The 25,689-nt window shown below is 35.4% G+C and overlaps 2 protein-coding genes across 2 annotated transcripts in view; both read left to right on the forward strand.

The window, feature by feature from the left end:
* LOC148956314 (exosome complex component 10 homolog) overlaps positions 1–9,904 on the forward strand; it is a 59,202-nt gene extending 49,298 nt beyond the window's left edge. The window contains exons 6-7 of the mRNA XM_089094911.1: positions 2,139–2,325; positions 9,777–9,904. Of these exons, the coding sequence (XP_088951037.1) occupies positions 2,139–2,325; positions 9,777–9,899 (310 nt within the window). The 3' untranslated portion in view covers positions 9,900–9,904. The remainder of the gene's footprint in view (positions 1–2,138; positions 2,326–9,776) is intronic.
* The window catches only part of LOC148956313 (G patch domain-containing protein 3-like), a 273,613-nt gene that overhangs the window by 147,715 nt on the left and 100,209 nt on the right, over positions 1–25,689 (forward strand). The gene's annotated exons all lie outside the window — the stretch shown is intronic.

The following is a 25,689-nucleotide window of genomic DNA, read 5'->3' on the forward strand; positions in this document are numbered from 1 at the left end:
CTCAATAGGGATAAAACAAACAGTAATCCAGTGAATAGTTCCCATTTTGCCAATTTGTCCCATGAAAGTGTGTTGCTAATTAAAATGACTTCACTATGATAAGTGAATAGTAATCCAGTGAATAGTTCCCATTTTGCCAATTTGTCCCATGAAAGTGTGTTGCTAATTAAAATGACTTCACTATGATAAGTGAATAGTAATCCAGTGAATAGTTCCCATCTTGCCAATTTGTCCCATGAAAGTGTGTTGCTAATTAAAATGACTTCATTATGATAAGTGAATAGTAATCCAGTGAATAGTTCCCATTTTGCCAATTTGTCCCATGAAAGTGTGTTGCTAATTAAAATGACTTCACTATGATTAGCACACCAACGTTATATGTCAGAATGGATGGAAAAAAGAATCAAAATGTCCGATTTGTAGAACTTTCGTCTAGGGACCATTACATCAGGGAATTTTTCTTAAACATGACAAAGTATTGCAAAGACAGTTTATGTTAACAAAAAATAATGAGGGATAAAGTAACGGTAAGGACATATTTGTCCCTCTCAGAAGCAAAGTTGGTTAAATCAAGACAACATCTAACAGGAAAATTTCAAAAACAAATAACAATGAGGGATAAAATAACGGTAAACACATATTTGTCCCACTCAGAAACAAAGTTGGTTAAATCAAGACAAAATCTAACAGGAAAAATTCAAAAACAAAAAACAATGAGGGATAAAATAACGGTAAACACATATTTGTCCCACTCAGAAACAAAGTTGGTTAAATCAAGACAACATATAACAGGAAAAATTCAAAAACAACAAACAATGGGGGATAAAGTAACGGTAAACATATATTTGTCCCACTCAGAAACAAAGTTGGTTAAATCAAGACAACATCTAACAGAAAAAATTCAAAAACAAAAAACAATGAGGGATAAAGTAACGGTAAACACATATTTGTCCCACTCAGAAACAAAGTTGGTTAAATCAAGACAACATCTAACAGGAAAAATTCAAAAACAAAAAACAATGAGGGATAAAATAACGGTAAACACATATTTGTCCCACTCAGAAACAAAGTTGGTTAAATCAAGACAACATATAACAGGAAAAATTCAAAAACAACAAACAATGGGGGATAAAGTAACGGTAAACATATATTTGTCCCACTCAGAAACAAAGTTGGTTAAATCAAGACAACATCTAACAGAAAAAATTCAAAAACAAAAAACAATGAGGGCTAAAGTAACGGTAAACACATATTTGTCCCACTCAGAAACAAAGTTGGTTAAATCAAGACAAAATCTAACAGGAAAAATTCAAAAACAAAAAACAATGAGGGATAAAATAACGGTAAACACATATTTGTCCCACTCAGAAACAAAGTTGGTTAAATCAAGACAATATCTAACAGGAAAAATTCAAAAACAACAAACAATGAGGGATAAAGTAACGGTAAACACATATTTGTCCCACTCAGAAGCAAAGTTGGTTAAATCAAGACAATATCTAACAGAAAAAATTCAAAAACAACACAAGTTGTTGGAATAATGCTTGTGTATTAATATTCCGGAAAAAAAACCAGATTTTTTTAATGTTTCTGAATGTGTGTATTTGATAATGTATGTTTTATGTTAATAATCTGATAATGTTTCTTATGTTAATAATGCTTTTAATGTATGTATTTGAGAAAGTTGTGGATTGAAAGTGTGCTTGAGCCTAATTTAAAATGAAAATTGGCTTTAAAAAAAATTCATATGTGGAGGGGGAAATGATTTTGCCAAGTTTTATTTCTTCTTATTATTAAACATTCTTTGGAACATAAAAAGTCCAAAGCTTATCAAGTTGTTTGACATTAAAAATCTAGAAAGATATAAAAGCAGATTCTTAGCGATACATGCTGTTTATACCATTCCAAGATATAAAAAAAATGCAAATGTTATGTTTGAAGCATAGCCCTTATTTTTTTATTCACCCTGTGTTATAGCCTGGATAGCCACTCCTAGTGATTTGTCACTATTTATAGTGACTATATTATCTAAACAAAAACAATCACTAAAGCAGTGCAAAAATCGCTAAAATCTAGTGATTTTTTTGCACTGCATATGACATTGTAGTCATAAATAATTTCTCCATTTGTCTTTATAGATATTGCCACCCTTATGAGTTTGAAATAGAGAAATTTAAACCTTTGGAATGTTTTATCACTGAGAAATTACCAATTGAACCAAAGCCAATTGAATCCACTGAAGTGATCCTTATTGATTCCGAAGAGAAATTGAAAACGATGTTAAGTGATCTGGAAACACAAACGGAGATTGCAGTTGATTTAGAAGTAATTGTTTACATCTTTCGCATTATGAATCGTTATTTTCCTCACTTACTTCTAGGAGAGAATTCATGAATTAATTTTACGTTCAAACAAAGGTAAAATTTAATTAACTGAAATGCAATTTTTCCTGTCTTAAAATTTGAAAAAAAGAATAGCCAATGAGGCAATGGGACAACACAGGCATAGAAAATAAACCGAAGTGTGTACGCTCTTATCAAACAGTTCATAATAACAAACTGTAAGTAAGGAGCGACCCGGCTCAATGGTAACCAAAACTCTATAAAACGGTTTTTTGATACCAATAGATACATAAAAAGAATCAGATTTTAATTCCAAATTCAAATATATGAGTTTCGTCAAGTTTAGTGATGCCCATCAAAAGTTACGCGCCTGAGAAAATTTGGCTGATTTTCGAAAAAAAGGGAGAAACACGCCCTAGAAGAAAGAACCTGAATGAAAATTACAACGTCATATTCAGCGTATCAGAGAACCCTACTGTAGATGTTTCAAGCTCATATCTAAAAAAATTTGTAACTTTCCATTTTTGCCAGAAGAAATATCACGGATGCGTGTTTATTTGTTTTTTTTTTTTTTTTTTTTTTTTTTCAGGGATGATCGTATCTACCCAGTGCTTCTATAATATCGTGGGTGGGCTCATTGGAACAGAAATCAAAAGTTCTAGTGCCCTTTTTAAGTGACCAAAAAAATGGAGGGCAACTAGGCCCCCTCCAACGCACATTTTTTTTCCCAAAGTCATCCGATCAAAATTTTGAGATAGTCATTTTGTTCAGCATGGTCGAAAATATGATAACTATGTATTTAAGGATGACTTAATTCCCCGAAGTCATCCGGGAGAGGGCTGAAAGTTATGAACCTTACCCAATGTTAACATATGGTATTGGTTATTGGGAAGTATAAAGACGTTTTCAGGGGGGATTTTTTCTGGTAGTGGGGGAGGGGGGTGGGTTGGGGCTTATGTGAGAGGATCTTTCCATGAAGGAACTTTCATGGGGGAAGGGACATTGCTATGAAGGGGGCGCCAGATTTCCCAGTATTCTTTAAAAAAAGACCAGAAATCAAATAAAAAAAAAAAAATTTTTCAACTGAAAGTAAAGAGCAATATCACAAATCAAAACGAACAGAAAATAATACGTATATGATTGGGTTCACCCCCTAGTCAATACCACACTCTTTAAGCCAAAGATGTTTCATTACTTTCATAAGAGCTATTTATTCTAATTAACGGCCTTTGTGATTAAGGGTCATTTTTAAAGAACAAAATTTGAAATTTAGCTTAAAGAGCAAGGCATTGACTAGGAGGCGAATTCCCTAACACACGTATTAAGAATGTGTGAATATATAAGTTCGTTACGTAAGTTAATTCGTAAGTTACGTATATTTATTGCTAATAAAAACGTTCGTAAATAAAATTAAAAAACTTTCGAGAAAGCCATTTCACCAAATAAAAGTAAAATTAATATGGAAATTTTGTTTTAATTATTCATGTATGGTGAGCCAAATTAAAACCTGTATTGATTCAAAAACGTTCAAAAATTAGATTAAAAAACAAGTTTTTTTAACTGAAAGTAAGGACCGACGTTAAAACTTAAAACGAACAGAAATTATTCCGTATATGAAAGGGGCTGTCGCTTCCTCAACCTCTCGCTCTTTACGTTAAAGTTTGACTTTCTCACAACTCTATTTTTTAAACAATAAAGAAATTTAGCGTAAAGAGCGAGGCGTTGAGGAGGGGACAGCCCCTTTCATATACGGAATAATTTCTGTATTAGTATTTCTGTATAGTATTGGTTTTGGTTTATTGGAAAACCATTTAGCACAAGAAAAGTAAAATTAATATGCAAATTTTTTTTTTACTTATTCAGTGACGGTAAGCCAAAATAAAAGCTGTATTAACTAAAAAACGATCAGAAATTAAATAAAAAAAACAAGTTTTTTTAACTGAAAGTAAGGAGCGACATTAAAACTTAAAACAAACAGAAATTATCCCGTATAAGAAAGGGGCTGTCCCCTCCCCAACGCCTCGCTCCTTACGCTAAGGTTTTTTATTGTTGTAAAAAATAAAGTTGGACAGAGTCAAACTTTAGCGTAAAGAGCGAGGCGTTGAGGAGGGGACAGCCCCTTTCATATACGGAATAATTTCTGTTCGTTTTAAGTTTTAATGTCGCTCCTTACTTTCAGTTAAAAAAACTTGTTTTTTTTATTTAATGAGGATCAGAAACCTACTTACCTACTGAAATTGATTGTAAAATGGAGGGAGGGCGTCAAAAGGGGTTCAAAAGAGCACATCAGCAATATTTTTGGAGCGGCTAACCGCGTCAATGTGAAACTTCGTGGGCATCATGAAAGGAATGTTCAACTGACAAAAAGCCAAGATGTACATACTAAACCCAAAATTAATACTGCTGGTGCTGCTTTTACTACTTCCCTGAATGTCGCTCATGTGCGGACCTTATATTCACGCTTAGACTTCTTACTGAAGAAAACAGAGTGGCATTGGAAGATTTATAGGATCTTTGTGGACTTAGAGAAGGCCTTCGACTCCGTAGATCGTGAAAGCCTATGGAAGATACTCCACTTCTCGTGAAAACTTTATTATAAGCACGAGTGTCATTTTTGCTTTTCTGAAAACAATGGGTATTTTGAAGAGTATGGTTATATTTGTCAAAAAAAGGAAAAAAATATTCATAACACTAGGAAAGAACAAGATATATATAAAAATATTACACATGTCACTTTCAAATTAACGTTAATAATGCTCTTATGATTATATTATATTCAAATAACGCTCTTATGAGGATCAAAAACCTACTGAAATTGATTGTAAAATGGAGAGAACACTCGTTTCTGTTACTAATGGCATTATTTCGTTTGATCTTAATACTAAAATGTTATTTTGAAAACAAGAATTATAAGAATTTTAAAAGGAGCCGCAAGTTCCTCAATTACGGTGTCGGTGTAAACCTTCTCCATTCCTCCATGAAAACAAGAATTATAAGAATTTTACAAGGAGCCGGAAGTTCCTCAATTACGGTGTCGGTGTAAACCTTCTCCATTCCTTTTTGTGATGTCATGGGTTTACTTTAGTAGGCATCTGGTAAGCGTGTAGCCTAATCGTTCAGAGGTATGGGTTCTCGTGGGACGAGGTACAAGAGTCTCTTTACTATAAGCGATGCATTTATTATACAAAGTCCATATACAATGGTTTAAAACAAACACAAGATAAGAACTTGCTTGGCTGAATTAAGTCTGGAAAGGATCTGCTTAAAGCACTTCAGAAATCCGCTTATAAGTGTTCCTCAAGGTTCTTAGAAACACGTTTTTTTATATTAAAATTGTCCGAGTTCCGCTTTTCTGGTATTATAAACCTAGTATTCTGATTTCCGTTTCCAGAAGACTAAACATCAAAAGTTTTATTGAACCCGTGGTCTTCTTAGAATTTCCGAAACCCAATATAAATTACGAATATAACTTGACCCGAATTGCAAACACATTTCTTGTTCCAAGAATTTCATTCAAAAGCTTGCGCTTTTTTCTTCGTTGCTAGTGGCGCACTGGCACATCATAGAGAGCTGCTTGAGGGCTCATTTAAAATCTAATTTTCATATCTAATAGCTCTTTATAAATTCGACTTGATAACGCTATCCTACAGTGCCATGTGGCACCCAAAAAGCGATATTTGGATGTTATTTCCAGAACAGAAAGGCTCTGCGAGATAGTGGAACAGCATAGAGCTGTTCAAGGGATGATTTAAATCTTTTTGTAGGTTTGTAGTTGAAAAGAGCCTGAAAAAGTCACATGAAGCAATGATAAATCTTTGATGTCTAGGTTAGTTTATTGTCTTGAATTTTGTAGGATGTAATAAACGCATCATTTGAAACAGCAAATAGCACAAAGCAGGCTGTTATGGACAAGACGCTTTAGTCTAATGTTGACAGCCATGCCTTGTGGCCATGGTTATATAGAGTTGAATATTGGATAGAATATTTTTTTAAGAAATTCGTATTCTCTTTCAAACCCCGATTTATGTCTAATTATCAGTTTCACTAAAATGTTACAATCAAAGAAGCAAAAATAATGAAAACAAGAATTTTCCTAAAGTACATTAACCAAGTATTTTAAGTTCTTAAGTCTACGTATCTTAAGAAATTCGAATAATTTTTTAGAAATTCGTATTCTCTTTCAAGCCCCGATTTATGTCTAATTATCAGTTCCCTTAAAATGTTAAAATAAAAGAAGCAAAAATAATGAAAACACGAATTTTCCTAAAGTACATTAACCAAGTATTATAAGTTCTTAAGTCTACGTATCTTAAGAAATTCGAATAATTTTTTAGAAATTCGTATTCTCTTTCAAGCCCCGATTTATGTCTAATTATCAGTTCCCTTAAAATGTTAAAATAAAAGAAGTAAAAATAATGAAAACACGAATTTTCCTAAAGTACATTAACCAAGTATTTTAAGTTCTTAGGTCTACGTATCTTAAGAAATTCGAATAATTTCTTAGAAATTCGTATTCTCTTTCAAGCCCCGATTTATGTCTAATTATCAGTTCCCTTAAAATGTTAAAATAAAAGAAGCAAAAATAATGAAAACACGAATTTTCCTAAAGTACATTAACCAAGTATTTTAAGTTCTTAAGTCTACGTATCTTAAGAAATTCGAATAATTTTTTAGAAATTCGTATTCTCTTTCAAGCCCCGATTTATGTCTAATTATCAGTTCCCTTAAAATGTTAAAATAAAAGAAGCAAAAATAATGAAAACAAGAATTTTCCTAAATGACATTAACTAGGTATTTTAAGTTCTTAAGTCTACGCATTTTAAATTTTATTTGCGACTTGTCAAAGATGCTAAGGCTAAATACCCCGTAGATTCTTTCTGTGAAAAAACCCGTGATTTTATTTATTTGTTTAAGGCCGGGCTTAAGAGAGATTTGAGATTAAACCTATACTTAATTCTCTATTTTAACAAAAACTCGTGTTAACCTCTTTAGCTTTTTTGTCTACGTTGGAAAATGTTTCTTTTTATAAAGTTTATTGTCAATAATTTTAAAACATGAAAAGGGTATGAAAACTAATTTAAAGAAAAAATTTTTCTGATGAAAGTAAAGAGCGTAAGTTGCAACTTAGGACAAAATAAAATTACTGCTTCGCGGCTTATGCAACATACTTTAAAAAACTTTCAAACAAGCTGGCTCGTGATATTTCCATATATTTATAGAATTTTGAAAAACTGGCGCCTTACTTAAAAACTAAGTTTTGAGTTTTTTAGAGATTTAAAATTGTGTCGTAAAATTTATTGGTTTCATGGCCGGTCAAATAATATTGAGAGAATTTTCCTGTTTCTATTCCTGTTGTGTGTTGTTGGTTTTGTGTTTTAAATAGCTAGTTTTTCTTAGAATTTTGCAAATATAAAGAAGTATTACGAGCCAGTTTATTTGAAACAGTTTTTTCAACAATGGGTTGCATAAACCGCGAATGGGGAGCAAATGAGTTGCATAACCGCGAATGGGAAGCATTTAAAGTTTCAACTTCGTTCTTTAATTTCATTAGAAAAACTTTGTTTAAAAGAAAAAAAAAACAATTCAGGGTAGAATTTATGTCGATACATTGAAAGGTCGGTCTGTCGAGATTGCAAAGCCTGTCCAGTTATCATACTTAGTTCTTCGGTCTTTCTTAAACTGTTTAAAAATTGTTGCCTTAGACTTTTGGCGTGGGACTTTCTTCCTCTCAAACGCGTAAAAGCAGTTCAGTCATTAGATCGGCTAGTGGCCCTCTACTGTACTTAAACAGTTCAGATGGTATACCATCACTACCCATCCCACCCCCCCAGATTTTCCATATTTCAAGGTCTTGAGACTTCTTTAACTTCAATAAGTGAGAGGGCTTCAGAACCTATTTCTAAATCAAATAGTGGAGTATCAGAAATGTTTAGCATAGTATTTCGAGGAGGTTGGTTTAACACATCACTGAAATTCTTTTTCCACTGCCTTGCTATATCATAAGCTTTCGTTAATATGGCACCTTCTTTAATCTGCGCTTGGGTTGAAGGTTTTGCCATGATACTATCTAGTTGCTTTGTCATTGCATAACTGATGTGGCTACCAACTCGTTTAGCGGCTATATCAGCTTGTTTGGCCAAAGATTCAAAGTACATTTGTTTATCAGATTTTAATCTGTTTCTGGAGATTCTTGTGCTCAGCTTTCAGTTTATCACGGTGTTCTCTTGCGCATTGCGTATTGGCAGATATCCATTATTCGTTCTTTTTTCTTTTGTAGTCCATAATTTCTTTTGCGGTCTTTTTGAGAGTGTTAACGATGCTTTTCCAATGACTATGAACTGAAAGATGCTCACTTAGTACGGAGAACTTATTAGACAGAGTTGCATCGTACTCTTGTCGCAGATGTGAATATTTCAGTTTTCTTACATTGAAACTTCTTACTGAAAAGAGGGGCTTTACGACAACTATCAGGTTAACTTCTAACATCGAGCTGATAGTCTGAATAGAAATTAGGATTGCGAAAAGCCCTCACATCTTCAAGACACCATCGTCTATGTTTTGAGATTAGGATGTTGTCAATTTCATTTCTTGTTGTACCATCAGGCAGGTTCCACATATACTTATGAATATTTTTATGCGGAAACACCGTTGCCCTTGCGATAAGCTCGTGCGTTGCGCAGAAGTCAATTATACCAATTCCATTGTCGTTTATTTCGCCAACCCTGTGCTTACGAAGAATGGCTGGGGCGAAGAACCGTTATTTCCGACTTTTGCAGTAAAGACCCCACGCAGAGTTACAACGTCAAGACAATGTACAACATTGGATAACGCACGATATAAGTAATCCTTAGTTTGATCAGTTGCTTTATTAGTCGGCACATACACAACCATAATTGTCAACTTTGCTTGCTAAGTAGCAAAGTGAGCACGGAGGATTCTTTCACCTACATGTTCCCAATTCACTAGGCACTTTTTTGATCGACTGCTTATTGTTATTCCAACACCAACTTCTTTCTCAGTTTCTGGTCCTGAATATAGAAAATAGTAATTTTCACTATTTGGAGTCCCAACTCCAGTTAGCCTAGTCTCAGAAAATGCAGCAATATCGATACGGAACTGTTGTTCGCATAACACTATTCACTTTTCCTGGCTTTGTTTTATAATTATGGTAATGACGACTCGCTCATTCCAGTATCTTGTACGAAAAGTAATCAACCGTTTTCAAGAATCTGCCACGCCCTCACTGCCACGGGAATTGCAAACTCGTGTCGACTCATTAATCACGACCTAGATCGACCTGGATCCCTTTGGATCTTCCATACACACAGAATGAGAATCCTTTTGTGACTGTGATTTCAATAAGGTGTAATATGTCCACCTTTTTTTTATATAAAATGAATTTCTGGGTCTTTGTTTTATATGATCTATTTTCAGAACTGGGACTCCTTGCCCGAGGGAATGAACTTATGTTGCTCTGAAGGCACATTTTCGGGGAAATTGCGGCCGTTATGCTTGAAAAGTCGTCTTGAAACTTTTACCGAGGGAAGGATTGAGTGATTCGTTAGAAGGTGAAGTGCATATAATTTTTTTTTTGGGGGGGGGGGGGTGAGGATGTCGTTTAGGTCCCTCCCTCCATCATCCCCATACATATCTGTCTGAAGCGGTCACCGATTCGTACTTCCTTTTTTTCAGCGCCTCTACATCTGAGTTTTATTCCTTTGTACTGTGAAAAGGGCTGTAAAATTCGATATTTATGTACGATTTTGTGATATATACCGCACGCAATTCACGATTGTAACCCACGCTGCATAAGGAAAACAATTCGGAGCTTAGAGAGATCCTCTCAGACTTTCAAACCAATGATACTCGACCAGTTAACGAAAATGTTGGGGTAAGGGGTAGAGGAATGTATTTTTGAACATCTTTTGGGAGGGGCTTTTTTTATGTGTACCAATGACAATACCAAAAAAGGTATGGTTCAATGGAAATACCAAAATAAAGGCGTACTTTGGAATCTGAGGGGAGCAAATTCTACACATACACCTCCCCTCCCCCAAGAAAATACCGCCATTGCGCTCAACAGAATAAATAAATCATTAGCTATTAAGAAAAATAATCTTATGTGTTTTTAGTAAAGCAATTCACAGGGATTCTGATTGATATTGAACAGTAATCAGAAATTGCAAGCCCAAATCATGCAATGTGCACAGTGCCTATTTCAATCGCAATTATGTTAAGTATATATTTAATTTGGGAACGATATAATTTTGTTCTAGGTGTCGGTCAGTTCTATCTATTGATGTATAGTCTATATTTAATTTCAGAACTGTATAATCTTCTTATAGCCATCGGTCATTTCTATCTATTGATGCATAAAAGTCTTGTGTGCCCGTGACATTGACGGAATATTTGGGGCTTAATCGTCGTAAACTGATAAGTCCGTAATCATGGAAGTTCTCTATTGGAAAACGTGGGAGAAAAAATAGAAATATAGACGCTTTGGTGGGGTCACCAAAGCGTCTTTGGTGTAATAGTGGAGCTATTATGTCCCCTTATTACTTGCCAGTATGGATGGAATCGTTGAAATTGCTTAAATTCTATATCCCTTAGTTTCTATCCCTGAGTACAGCTCCAGGACCCTGATTTCCAGCCGAGATAATTGAAATCTCTGTTTAAGGTCATTAAAAGAGAGGAATTTTGGCAGAGACTTACAATAAACTGCCGAAGGCTAATAATTCTAGGTTTTGCTATCGATAGCTTTCATAACTCAGGCGACTAACATAGAGAAATTGCTCATAATGTGAAACTATTTCTCGAGCTCCACTTGTTCTACTTTTGGAAACCATTGAAGATAATAGTGAGCCCTTGGCATTTCAAATTGATAAGGAAGTAAGTGATCTATTTGGCTTTCGAAAAAAAGAGGTTTCTTAACCATTAATTTTGTTAATGACCCTTGTAATTGTGTCAACATAAACCTAAAAATTTATAATAATTCAGTGTCACCGTTTCTTAATACCGTTATACTTACCAAAACCAATAGAAAGCTATTCGAGACAATGGTTCCTTGGTATGTGAAATTTTCACCGAAATAAGTAATCCATTGTACTACTTAAAAAGTTCCACTTGGCTCCCCTCTAGAATTAAAAGAGCAATACTAGTTTTATGGATTATTTTAAGAACCCATCTGACTGATCGTATTTCAAGGAGTAAGTTGTACAAAAATGTGGTTCTGTTCTGCTTTCTAGGGCTGTAATAGGAGAAAGATTGAAATAGCTTGGACACGTTCTGTAGATGAAACATGATAGATTGCCGAAGAATGTCCTTTTTGGTCAACCCTCTCGGGCCAAACGAAAAGCAGCTCGTCCCCGAATAGGATGGCAGGAGGTCGTAAGGAAAGTTTTAAGAGAAGTTGGAACTTCTCGGGAGGGTGTAAAGAGGGAGGCATGGAATAGATTGGGATGTAGGAGGAATGAGTGAAGGTGCGTTGGCCTTCGGCGGCTTGGTGATGCATTGAGTTGTTATTAGTAGTACTAATTGGTAATTGCAAATGTTTGTTTCCTCAGCAGTGATTATAGAAGACGCTTGGAAACCATTGAATGTAGCATTTACAGAGTACAAAAAGTCACTGGTGGGGTTTTGACACTTCGAAAAAAAAAGAATGTGGTCAAATTTCAAGATTTAGGTATCCTTTTCTCATAATTTTCTTGAAAGAAGTTTTAGGAAAAATTTAAATAGAGGAAAAAGGTTAAAAATAAACGAACTACACATTGGGTTCCTTCCTGCATGGTTAAAATGAGCGTTTTACATACAACCTCAGTACCAGCCTAGTGGTGAACATATATAATAGTCTTTGAGGAATATCTTTCAAATTTCACCCATTTCTGCTTAGAACTGTTGCCTTAGAACTTGCTGTGTTGATGTTAAGATGTTAAAAGTGGAATGGCCAAGCTCCGGGGTGTTTTTCACAGCTGAAAACAGTTTCGATGAATAGGAAGATAATTGCGCACCGAGATTAGAATTTTGGAAGCTACAGTGATGACAGTGGTCAAGTATTGTTCTGGAACGTGGGCGCTCCGAAAAACAGAGGAAGATGTTTTCCAGAGAAATTGCTTACGGATTGTTCTGGGTACCCGGCTGACTGACCGTATCTCAAACAGTAAGCTGTACGGAAAATGCTGGTCATTCCCGCTTTCTAGGGCTATAATGAGATAAATTGGAACGAAAATATGTATACGATACAATCATACGATGTCAATACGATCACCCCTGGGAAAAAAACAACAAATAAACACGCATCCGTGATCGTTCTTCTGACAAAAAGTACAAAATACTACATTTTTGCAGATAGGAGCTTGAAACCTCCACAGCATGGTTCTCTGATACGCTGAATCTGATGGTTTGATTTTTATTAAGATTCTATGAATTTTAGGTGGTCTTTCCCCCTTTTTTCGAAAGTCAGGCAAATTTTCTTAGGCTCGTAACCTTTGATGGGTGTAACTGAACTTAATAAAACTTAATCATTTAAAATCGGCATAAAAATCAAATTCTTTTCATATATCTATTGGTATCAAAATTCCGTTTTTTAGCGTTTCGGTTACTATTGAGCCGGGTCGCTCCATACATATAGTTCGTTACCACGAACTGTTTGATAGATTGAATTCGAGTGGCTTAATGGTTGGTTCGAAAATGAGTCGGTTGGTCGTTACAAAACATTGACGGGCCTAAAAGGACTCGATCTTCCAAGCCACAAAAACAATATTTATCAATCTCCATTATTTAGAGATTGCCTCAAAGTATTTGAAAATTTAAGCCTCAAAGTATTTGAGGCTTAAATTGAACGAAATAACAGTATAGAATTTTTTTTACTATTTTGCATATGACTATAAACAGGGAGATGGGACGGAGTATCCTATCCTGATAAGAATCCATGCCTTTCCCATTTCCTGGAAAAACAGAAAAATGCTTGTCTGAAAATGTACTTTTATCCTATTTGGACCCCCCCCCCCCATCTCTGTCGGGATCAGAAATCTGTGTTTTTGTAGATGACTAGAAAAAAAATGAAAAATTTGGCCGGATCTGTACCATCTATAGTTCATTCTGGTCCGATCTTTTCGTACTAAAATGTTTTTATTTGTCGTATTTCCGAATAAGTTGTGCTGTTTCTAAACATTTATTGTGGAAAATTTGGTTTTGGTTCTAGAAAGAAGTTTCAGTTTTGGCTGCTAAACCGGTGAAAAATCTTCATTTCTCTTGCATAGTTGCGCTGACCATTTTATTTAATTTGACAAACAAAAAATTGAATCTAACTTTGCCAAACTTTAGACAAAAGAAATGGCTTTTTTGTTAATGAATGGCACATCAAATGGAACATTGTAACGGATATGTGGCATTGATATATGCATGGCATGTGATACTCCGTGAATAATGAATGGTTTTATTCAGTGATTAAACCCGTACAGAGTATTTCACTATCTAGTCTACAAAATACAGCATAAAATATCAGAAACTGAAAAACAAATACCAAATACCAAGGGCGGATCCAGGATTTTTTTTTCGGGGGGGGGGTTACTAACTTTTGACTCAGTTTTTTACTAATTTTACTGATTTTTACCTAGGTTTACTAATTGTCGACTTATTTTCGACTCGGTCAAAAATTTCGGGGGGGGTCAAACCGGGTAACCCCCCCCCCCCCCTGGATACAGCCTTGCCAAATACCACAATGAAAGAAGTAAAGACAATGATTAGACAATATTTATTAATACTTAATAGTAAGTAACCTGAAGAGGAGAAGGAAAAAGATTAGACAATATCCGGTCTATTTGTTCGGTTCAAATATTCCAAAACGGCATACCAAGCCTCTCTAATAAACCAGATAACATTAATATTAAAAGTATCAGAGTAAGAAAACTTTTGTAATTTAAATTCCATTTCGATTCTTTCATTTTTCCAAAAATTTACACTCAAAAAGATAATGATATAAAGTCTTCCCTCCGTTACCACATCACAAGTGGAACAACTACTCTTATTAATACTATATAAAAATGAATTTAATTTACAGTGACCAGTAATAATTTGTGTCAGTTTATAATTAGTAGTAATTTTTGTGACTTGAAAAAGGTCAGTATGATCAGTAGAAAACTGAAGGGTCTAGGGCTTAACAGCTTGGCAGAATAACTCATACCATTTCATACATAGGTTTTCCGGATTTCGTTTATAGTATTAGAAGTAGAAAGGGAATTACCGAATATATAATTTACTTGCGAGTCCGTATAATGTGTACGTTCATTCAAATTATGGTTATTTAAATTATTTAGGAGTGGCCAATAATCAGGCCTTCCGCTCTTTAGATATCTGGTGAGAGATATCTCTTTGGCTCTAAAAATCGATAGTAAGGCATCCCGCTAAAGCCGTTATTGTCTCATTTTTAGCGGATACAAAAGCTTTGGAAATTAAAACCATAGAAATTCTTTGGACAGAAACTAACTTTTTTACAATTTTCTTTTTATTCAGCGTTGACAGCCATACGGGTATTGCATATAAAATGGTGGATTCAATAGCAGCTTTATACAGCTTTCTTAGGGCAAATGGTTTAAGACCCAAAGTTGTTCTAGCGGAACATAACAATTTTGTTGAATATTGTCTGGCGACTTTTATCTTACTTTCACCATGATCATTCCAAAGTAATTTTCTATCTAGAATTAAGCCCAAGTATCTTACTTTATCTTTTATTGGTTTTCTATGGCTTAAAAACTGAAGATTAATCTGTGAAATTTCTCTTTTCTTCGTAAAGGTCATAGCTTCGCATTTATTCATGAACATCGAAATTTAATTTATTTTCATCTGCCCATTTTTCTAATAGTGTAAATATCTTCTTGCTGTATGATCTAGGAATTCGCATCTTTAGAAGATATTGTTATACAGATATCATCAGGATGCGCTTGTATTGCACAGCCTGTCGGTAACTCTGAACGAAGCAAATCGTCTACATTAATCACAGTTTATATAATTAGCAGTATGATCATTCTCTATCTCACCCATTATAAAAACCCGGACCGGGGTGCGAGTGCTCCGGAGAACGTTTTTGCAGATATAAACATAAGCGAAGTCAGATCTTTTCACGGGTAGACAAGTCAGATTTCTCTTGGACGCGAAACTTGGCTTCAACGTTGGAACACTAATGTTGAAGAAACTAATTTTAAATTAATTTATTCCAGTACATACATGAAAACCAGTAGTTAGTAGTGTAATGTTATTATTAGATGTTTTTAGGAATTAAAAATAGGTTTCGAAGTCTCAAGTTGGTTTCAAAGGCATTTTGAGAAAGTTTCTGCCAAAATACGTGTTCCAGGGTAATTGGACCGCAGTAGAAAGGCCCCTATTTTCGCCTAGAAACGATTCTCCAGGAATAGATCCAAGTCATTAATGTCTTTGCATCGGAAACAAATCTACTGGTCAAACTCCAAAAGTTATTAATAACCAAACGCCATGGAAACAATTCTCAAAGAAACATCTTAGCGATGAATTGTTTTAGCGTGGGAATCAGGTTTCTAAGTAATTTGAAATGTGTCAGCGCAGAGATGCCAAAAACAAAAGGAACACGCTGAAATTACGTTTAGGGATTATTTGGGCGAAACCGTTTTAGACAGGTTATGGAATTATTTCGGCGAAACAGTTAGAGACATTTTAAAAGATGATTTAAAAGATGATTTTAGAAGAGGATTTGAGAGTGAAACTCTGTGGTCGTTATACCACACAAGTTCCATTTGAACAGTGTTGTGAGGTCCTCTACCCCAACCCCCAAGGGTTCCGATCCCCCGACCCCCACCCCAAAGGGTTCCAATCCCCTACCCCAACCCCGAAGGAAGCCCCCGGTACTCAAAGGTCCCCCAAGCTCCCAAAGGGCCCCTGGATCCCCAAACGCCCTCCCCCGGTCCTCAAAGGTCCCCCAGGCTCCCAAAGGGCTCCCGGACCCCCAAAGGCCCTCCCCCAGCCCCCAAAGGTCCCCCAGGCTCCCAAAGGACCACCCAGCCCATAAGGGCCCCCCCCCAGACCCCCAATGGACCCCCAGCACCCCAAAGGCCCCTGAGCCCCCATTTTTCAATACTTTTTATGGCTTTATTATATCTTTTCGAAACAAGTTATTTTCTTAATGTCCATCCTAAACCCATTTTACAAGTTGAAGTACCCATCCTTTTCACCCACAACTTTACTATACTGATTTTTGAATGCTCCAACACCAAGCAATACTTTTCAAAGCCATTTCAGAACAAGTTCTTTTCTTAACGTCCCTCCTAAACCCATTTTACAAATTAAAGTATCCATCCTTTACACCCACAACTTTACTGTACTGATTTTGAATGCTCCAACATCAAGCAATACTTTTCAAAAGGCATTTCAGAACAAATTCTTGTCGTAATGTTCCTCCTAAACCCATTTTACAAGTTTAAGTACTCATACTTTTCACCCACAACTTTACTTTACAGCTTTTTGAATACCCCAACAGCAAGCAATACTTTTCAAAAGGCATTTCAGAACAAGTTATTTTCTTAATGGCCCTTCTAAACCTATTTTCCAACTTGATGTACTTATCTTTTTCCTCACGTCCTTACTTTCCGACTTTTTGCATACCACAACACCAAGCAATACTTTTCAAAAGGCATTTCAAAACCAGTCCCTCTCTTAATTTCCCTCCTAAACCCATTTTACAAGTTGAAGTACCCATCCTTTTCACCCAAAACTTTACTTTACAGCTTTTTGAATGCCCCAACTCCAAGCAATACTTTTCAAAAGGCATTTCAGAACAAGTTATTTTCTTAATGTCCCTTCTAAACCCATTTTCCTACTTGAAGTACCCATCCTTCTCACCCACAACTTTACTTTACAGCTTTTGAATGCCCCAACACCAAGAAATACTTTTCAAAATGCATTTCAGAACCAGTTCCTCACTTAATGTCCCTCCTAAACCCATTTTCCAACTTGAAGTTCCCATCCTTTTCACCCACAACTTTACTTTACTGCTTCCTGAATGCTCCAACACTCAGCAATACTTTTTAATGGCATTTCAGAACAGGTTCTTTACGTAATATCACTCCTAACCCCATTTTACAAGTTGAAGTACCCATCCCTTTCACCCACAACATTACTTTACAGCTCTTGAATGCCACAACACCAAGCAATACTTTTCAATGCATTTCGCAACAAGTTCTTTTCTTAATGTCCCTCCTAAACCCATTATACAAGTTGAAGTACCCATCCTTTTCAACCCACAACTTTACTTTACAGCTCTTGAATGCCACAACACCAAGCAATACTTTTCAAAAGGCATTTCAGAACAAGTTCATTTCTTAATGTCCCTCCTAAACCCTCTTTACAAGTTGAAGTACCAATACTTTTCACCCACAACTTTACTTTACAGCTTTTTGAATACCCAACATCAAGCAATACTTTTCAATGGGCATTTCAGAACAAGTTCATTTCATAATCTCCCTCCTAAACCCATTTTACAAGTTGAAGTACCCATACTTTTCACCCACAACTTTAATTTCCAGCATTTTGAATGCCACAACACCAAGCAATACTTTTCAAAGGGCATTTCAGAACAAGTTCTTTTCTCAATGTCCCTTCTAAACCCATTTTCCAACTTGAAGTACTTATCTTTTCACCCACAACTTTACTTTACAGCTTTTTTGCATACCACAACACCAAGAAATACTTTTCAAAAGACATTTCAGAACAAGTTTTATTCTTAATGTCATTCATAGACCAATTTTACAAGTTGAAGTACCCATCCTTTTCACCCACAACTGTACTTTCCGACTTTTCGAATACCACAACACCGAGAAATAATTTTCAAAAGACATTTCAGAACAATTTCTTTACGTAATTTTATTCCTAAACCCATTTTACAAGTTAAAGTACCCATCCCTTTCACCCACAACTTTACTATACTGCTTCTTGAATGCTCCAACACCAAGCAATACTTTTCAAATGGCATTTCAGAGCAAGTTCTTTACGTAATTTTCTTCCTAAACCCGTTTTACAAGTTAAAGTACTTATCTTTTCACCCACAACTTTACTATACTCCTTCTTGAATGCTCCAACACCAAGCAATACTTTTCAAATGGCATTTCAGAACTAATTCTTTTCTCAATGTCCTTCCTAAACCTATTTTCCAACTTGAAGTTCCAATCCTTTTCACCCACAACTTTACATTCAAGCTTTTTGGATACCTCAACACCAAGAAATACTTTTCAAAAGGCATTTCAGAACAAGTTCCTTTCTTAATATCACTCCTAACCCCATTTTACAAGTTGAAGTACCCATCCTTTTCACCCACAACTTTACATTACAGCTTTTTGGTTACCTCAACACCAAGCAATACTTTTCAAAAGGCATTTCAGAACAAGTTATTTTCTTAATGTCCCTCCTAAGCCTATTTTACAAGTTGAAGTACCCATCCTTTTCACCCACAACTTTACTATACTCCTTCTTGATCTACCTACCCATAACCTAACCTAACTTAATCTAACCTAACCTAATCATACACCTAACTTTTTGCATGTCTCTCACCTAACCTAAGCTAACCTAAGTGAAGCGTACATAGGCTAACCTAACCTAATCTAACCTAACTTAATCTAGTCTAACCTAACCTAAGCATACTCGCCGGAAAAGGTTAGGTTAACTTACCATGAGCACTCATGATAAGTTAACCTAACCTAACTTAAACATGTAGAAATGTTTCTATTTATTTATTAATATTTATTTATACCTAACCTAACCTATTGTTTTGAAGGTTAGATGAACGAGTTTGAACGATTGTCTTTAATAATAGAACGAGTCACACATTTTCTAATTAAAAAATTTGATTGGTAAATCCATAAGACAAAGGAGCTTAATTTAATTTAAAATTAGAAAAGAACTTTAAATTTTTCATCTCTTTGTGAGAAAGAAACCAGAACTGAAGTGAAGTCTTTTTATTTTCTTGGAAAAAATAGAAGAGAACTGAATTTTTTATGTCTTTGAGGAATTAAGAACTGAAGTGGAAGCTTTTTTCATTTTCATTGGTAAAATTCAGAATTGAGCTAACTTTTTTCACTTCTTTAAGAAAATTCAGAAGAGAACTTGAACATTTTGCACTTCTTCGAGAAAACTCAGAATTAAAGTGATGCACCTTATCTTCATGTCGAATATTCAAATCAATGTATAACCTTTTCTATCTTCTATGAAAAATTTGGAACAGAACTATAAATTTTTCATCTCTTTGCAAAAAATCGGTAGTGAACTTAAGAAAATTAGAATTAAAGAGAAACTTTTTATCTTCACTGGAAAATAATCACAATCATAGTATAACTTTTCATATCTTCTACAGAAAAATTTAGAACTGAAATTTAAATTTTTTATGTCTTTGAGAAATTAAGAACTGAAGTTGAAGGTTTTTTCATTTTCATTGGTAAAATTCAGAATTGAGTTAACTTTTTTCTCTTCTTTAAGAAAATTCAAAAGAGAACTTGAAAAATTTACACTTCTTAGAGAAAACTCAGAATTAAAGTGGAGTTCCTTATCTTCATGTTGAATATTCACATTCAATGTATAACTTTTTCTATCTTCTATGAAAAATCTGGAACAGAACTTTAAATTTTTCATCTCTTTGAGAAAAATCAGAACTGAGTTTAAGAAAAATTATAAATAAAGTGAAACTTTTGATCTTCATGGAAAACAATCGCAGTCATAGTATTACTTTTTCTATCTTCCATCTAAAAATTTAGAATAGAACTTGAATCCATTTTCTTTGAAAAAAATTAGAATTGAACTATAACTTTTTCTTTTCTCTACGAAAATTCAGAAGAGAAATTTAAATTTCTTTGTGTCTTTGTGAAATTAAGAACTGCAGAGGAAGATTTTTATTTTACTCTGGAGAAATTAGAATTGAACTGTAAGTTCTTTAATAAAATTCAGACTTGAGTTAACTTTTCATGATCAACGTATAACTTTTTGTATCTTCTAAGAAAAATTTAGAACAGTAATTTTAAATTTTTCCATCTCTTTGAGAAAAATCTGAACTGAAGTCGAAAATTTTTATTTTTTCTTGAAAAATAGAACTGATGTGTAACTTTTTTCTTTTCATATGGATAGTTAGGAAAAGAACTTGAACTTTTCTTCACATCAATGAGAAAATTAGCTCCTGATATGTCATTTGAGAATTATTGCATGGTGTTGGAGCATTCAAAAAGTAGTATACTAAAGTTATGGTGAAAAGGATGAGTACTTCAGCTTGTAAAATGGGTTTAGGAGGAACATTAAGAAAAGAACTTGTTCTGAAATGCCTTTGAAAAGTATTGCTTGGTGATGGAGCATTCAAAAGCTGTAAAGTAAAGTTTTGGGTTAAAAGGATGAGTACTTCAACTTGTAAAATGGGCTTAGGAGTTATATTAAGAAAGAAACTTGTTGAGAAATGCCTTTTGAAAAGTATTGCTTGGTGTTTGAGCATTCAAAAAGCTGTAAAGTAAAGTTGTGGGTTTAAAGGATGGGTACTTCAACTTGTAAAATGGGTTTAGGAGTGACATTAAGAAAAGAACTTAGTGTGAAATGCCCTTTGAAAAGTATTGCTTGGTGTTGGAGCAATCAAAAAGCTGTAAAGTAAAGTTGTGGGTGAAAAAGGATGGGTACTTCAATTTGTAAAATGGGTTTAGGATGGTCACTAAGAAACAAACTAGTTCTGAAATGCCTTTGAAAAGTATTGCTTGATGTTGGGTATTCAAAAAGCTGTAAAGTAAAGTTGTGGGTGAAAGGGATGGGCACTTCAACTTGTAAAATAGGTTTAGGATGGAAATTATGAATAAAACTTGTTCTGAAATGTATTTGAAAATATGTCATTTGAAAAGTATTGCTTGGTGTTGGAGCATTCAAAAATGCATTATAGTAAAGTCGTGGGTGAAAAGTATGGGTACTTCAACTTGTAAAATGGGTTTAGGAGAGGCATTAATAAAGGAACTGGTTCTGAAATGCCTTTTGAAAAGTATTGTTAGGTGTTGGGGCATTCAAAAGCTGTAAAGTAAAGTTGTGGGTTGAAAAGGATGGGTACTTCAACTTGTAAAATTGGCTCAACGGGGGGATTAGGAAAATAACTTGCTGTGAAATGCATTGAAAAGTATTGCTTGGTGTTTTGGTCTTCAAGAGCTGTAAAGTAATGTTGTTTGTGAAACGGATGGGTACGTCAGTTTTTAAAAAGGTTTTATGAGGGATATTAAGAAAGGAACTGGTTCTGAAATGTGTTTTGAAAAGTATTGCTTGTTGTTGGGACATTCAAAAAGCTGTAAAGTAAAGTTGTGGGTGAAAAGGATGGGAACTTCAACTTGTAAAATTGGTTTATGAAGGGCATTAAGAAAAAACTTGGTGTGAAATGTTATTTGAAAAGTATTGCTTGGTGTTGGAGCATTCAAAAATGTAGTATATTAAAATGGAGGGTGAAAGGGTGGGTATCTCAAGTTGTAAAATGAGTGTAGGAGGGACATTAAGAAAATAACTTGTTCTGAAATGCCATTTGAAAAGTATTGCTATGTGTTAGGGCATTCAAAAGCTGTAAAGTAATGTTGTGGGTTGAAAAGGATGGGTACTTCAACTTGTAAAATGGGTTTAGGAGGGACATTAAGAAAAGAATTTGTTGTGAAATGCATTGAAAAGTATTGCTTGGTGTTGTGGCCTTCAAGAGCTGTGAAGTAATGTTGTTTGTGAAAAGGATGGGTACATCAATTTGTAAAATGGGCTTAGGAGGGACATTAAGAAAAGGAACTGGTTGTGAAATGCCTTTTGAAAAGTATTGCTTGGAGTTGGGGCATTCAAAAAGCTGTAAAGTAAAGTTGTGGGTGAAAAGGATGGGAACTTCAACTTGTAAAATGGGTTTAGGAGGGAAATTAAGAAAAGAACTTGTTGTGAAATGCATTGAAAAGTATTGCTTGGTCTTGTGGCCTTCAAGACCTGTGAAGTAATGTTGTTTGTGAAAAGGATGGGTACTTCAATTTGTAAAATGGGCTTAGGAGGGACATTAAGAAAAGGAACTGGTTGTGAAATGCCCGTTGAAAAGTATTGCTTGGAGTTGGGGCATTCAAAAAGCTGTAAAGTAAAGTTGTGGGTGAAAAAGATGGGTACTTTAACTTGTAAATGGGCTTAGGAAGGACATTAAGAAAATAACTTGTTCTGAAATGCCATTTGAAAATTATTGCTTGGTGTTGGAGTTGAGGCATTCAAAAAGCTGTAAAGTAAAGTTGTGGGTGAAAAGGATGGGTACTTCAACTTGTAAAATGGGTTTAGGAGGGACATTAAGAAAAGACCTTGTTCTGAAATGCCCTTTGAAAAGTATTGTTAGGTGTTGGGGCATTCAAAAGCTGTAAAGTAAAGTTGTGGGTTGAAAAGGATGGGTACTTCAACTTGTAAAATGGGTTTAGGAGGGACATTAGGAAAAGAACTTGTTGTGAAATGCCATTGAAAAGTATTGTTGGGTGTTGGAGCATTCAAAAACGAGTATAGTAAAGTTGTGGGTGAAAAGGATGGGTACTTCAACTTATAAAATGGGCTTAGAAGGGACATTAAGAAAATAACTTGTTCTGAAATGCCTTTTGAAAAGTATTGCTTGGTGTTGAGGTAACCAAAAAGCTGTAATGTAAAGTTGTGGGTGAAAAGGATGGGTACTTCAACTTGTAAAATGGGGTTAGGAGTGATATTAAGAAAGGAACTTGTTCTGAAATGCCTTTTGAAAAGTCTTGGTGTTGAGGTATCCAAAAAGCTTGAATGTAAAGTTGTGGGTGAAAAGGATTGGAACTTCAAGTTGGAAAATAGGTTTAGGAAGGACATTGAGAAAAGAACTTGTTCTGAAATGCCATTTGAAAAGTATTTCTTGGTGTTGTGGTATTCGAAAAGTCGAAAAGTACAGTTGTGGGTGAAAAGGATGGGTACTTCAACTTGTAAAATTGGTCTATGAATGACATTAAGAAAAAAACTTGTTCTGAAATGTCTTTTGAAAAGTATTTCTTGGTGTTGTGTTATGCAAAAAAGCTGTAAAGTAAAGTTGTGGGTGAAAAGATAAGTACTTCAAGTTGGAAAATGGGTTTAGAAGGGACATTGAGAAAAGAACTTGTTCTGAAATGCCCTTTGAAAAGTATTGCTGGGTGTTGTGGCATTCAAAAAGCTGTAAAGTAAAGTTGTGGGTGAAAAGTATGGGTACTTCAACTTGTAAAATGGGTTTAGGAGGGATATTAAGAAAGGAACTTGTTCTGAAATGCCTTTTGAAAAGTATTGCTTGATGTTGGGTATTCAAAAAGCTGTAAAGTAATGTTGTGGGTGAAAAGGATGGGTACTTCAACTTGTAAAAAGGGTTTAGGAGGGATATTAAGAAAGGAACTGGTTCTGAAATGCCTTTTGAAAAGTATTGCTTGGTGTTGTGGCATTCAAGAGCTGTAAAGTAAAGTTGTGGGTTGAAAAGGATGGGTACTTCAACTTGTAAAATGGGTTTAGGAGGGACATTAAGAAAAGAACTTGTTGTGAAATGCATTGAAAAGTATTGCTTGGTGTTGTGGCATTCAAGAGCTGTAAAGTAATGTTGTGGGTGAAAGGGATGGGTACTTCAACTTGTAAAATGGGGTTAGGAGTGATATTACGTAAAGAACCTGTTCTGAAATGCCATTAAAAAGTATTGCTGAGTGTTGGAGCATTCAGGAAGCAGTAAAGTAAAGTTGTGGGTGAAAAGGATGGGAACTTCAAGTTGGAAAATGGGTTTAGGAAGGACATTAAGAGATGAACTGGTTCTGAAATGCATTTTGAAAAATATTTCTTGGTGTTGGGGCATTCAAAAGCTTTAAAGTAAAGTTGTGGGTTAGAAGGATGGGTACTTCAAGTAGGAAAATAGGTTTAGAAGGGACATTAAGAAAATAACTTGTTCTGAAATACCTTTTGAAAAGTATTGCTTGGAGTTGGGGCATTCAATAAGCTGTAAAGTAAAGTTGTGGGTGAAAAGGATGGGTACTTCAACTTGTAAAATGGGTTTAGGAGGGAAATTAAGAGAGGAACTGGTTCTGAAATGCCATTTGAAAAGTATTGCTTGGTGCTGTGGTATGCAAAAAGTCGGAAAGTAAAGACGTGAGGAAAAAGATTAGTACATCAAGTCGGAAAATAGGTTTAGAAGGGACATTAAGAAAATAACTTGTTCTGAAATGCCTTTTGAAAAGTATTGCTTGCTGTTGGGGCATTCAAAAAGCTGTAAAGTAAAGTTGTGGGTGAAAAGTATGAGTACTTAAACTTGTAAAATGGGTTTAGGAGGGACATTAAGAAAAGAACTTGTTCTGAAATGTCTTTTGAAAAGTATTGCTTGATGTTGGAGCATTCGAAATCAGTTTAGTAAAGTTGTGGGTGTAAAGGATGGGTACTTCAATTTGTAAAATGGGTTTAGGAGGGACGTTAAGAAAAGAACTTGTTCTGAAATGGCTTTGAAAAGTATTGCTTGGTGTTGGAGAATTCAAAAATCAGTATAGTAAAGTTGTTGGTGAAAAGGATGGGTACTTCAACTTGTAAAATGGGTTTAGGATGGACATTAAGAAAATAACTTGTTTTGAAAAGATATAATAAAGCCATAAAAAGTATTGAAAAATGGGGGCTCAGGGGCCTTTGGGATGCTGGGGGTCCTTTGGGGGTCTGGGGGGGGTCTTTAGGGCTGGGTGGTCCTTTGGGAGCCTGGGGGACCTTTGGGGGCGGGAGGAGGGCCTTTGGGGCCCGGAGAGGGCCTTTGGGGGTCCAGGGGCCCTTTGGGAGCCTGGGGGACCTTTGAGGACCGGGGGAGAGGGCCTTTGGGGGCCCGGGGAGGGCGTTTGGGGATCCGGGGGCCCTTTGGGAGCTTGGGGGACCTTTGAGTACCGGGGGCTTCCTTCTGGGTTGGGGTGGGGGATTGGAACCGTTGGGGGTGGGGGTAGGGGCATCGGAACCCTTTGGGGTTGGGATAGGGGACCTCACAACACTGTTCAAATGGAACTTGTGTGGTATAACGACCACAGAGTTTCACTCTCAAATCCTCTTCTAAAATCATCTTTTAAATCATCTTTTAAAATGTCTCTAACTGTTTCGCCGAAATAATTCCATAACCTGTCTAAAACGGTTTCGCCCAAATAATCCCTAAACGTAATTTCAGCGTGTTCCCTTTGTTTTTGGCATCTCTGCGCTGACACATTTCAAATTACTAAGAAACCTGATTCCCACGCTAAAACAATTCATCGCTAAGATGTTTCTTTGAGAATTGTTTCCATGGCGTTTGGTTATTAATGTCTTTTGGAGTTCGACCAGTAGAGTTGTTTCCGATGCAAAGACA

This window comes from Artemia sp. Qi Xiang Cuo, chromosome 1 (assembly GCF_049724085.1).
Source record: "Artemia sp. Qi Xiang Cuo chromosome 1, ASM4972408v1, whole genome shotgun sequence".
NCBI lineage: Eukaryota > Metazoa > Arthropoda > Branchiopoda > Anostraca > Artemiidae > Artemia > Artemia sp. Qi Xiang Cuo.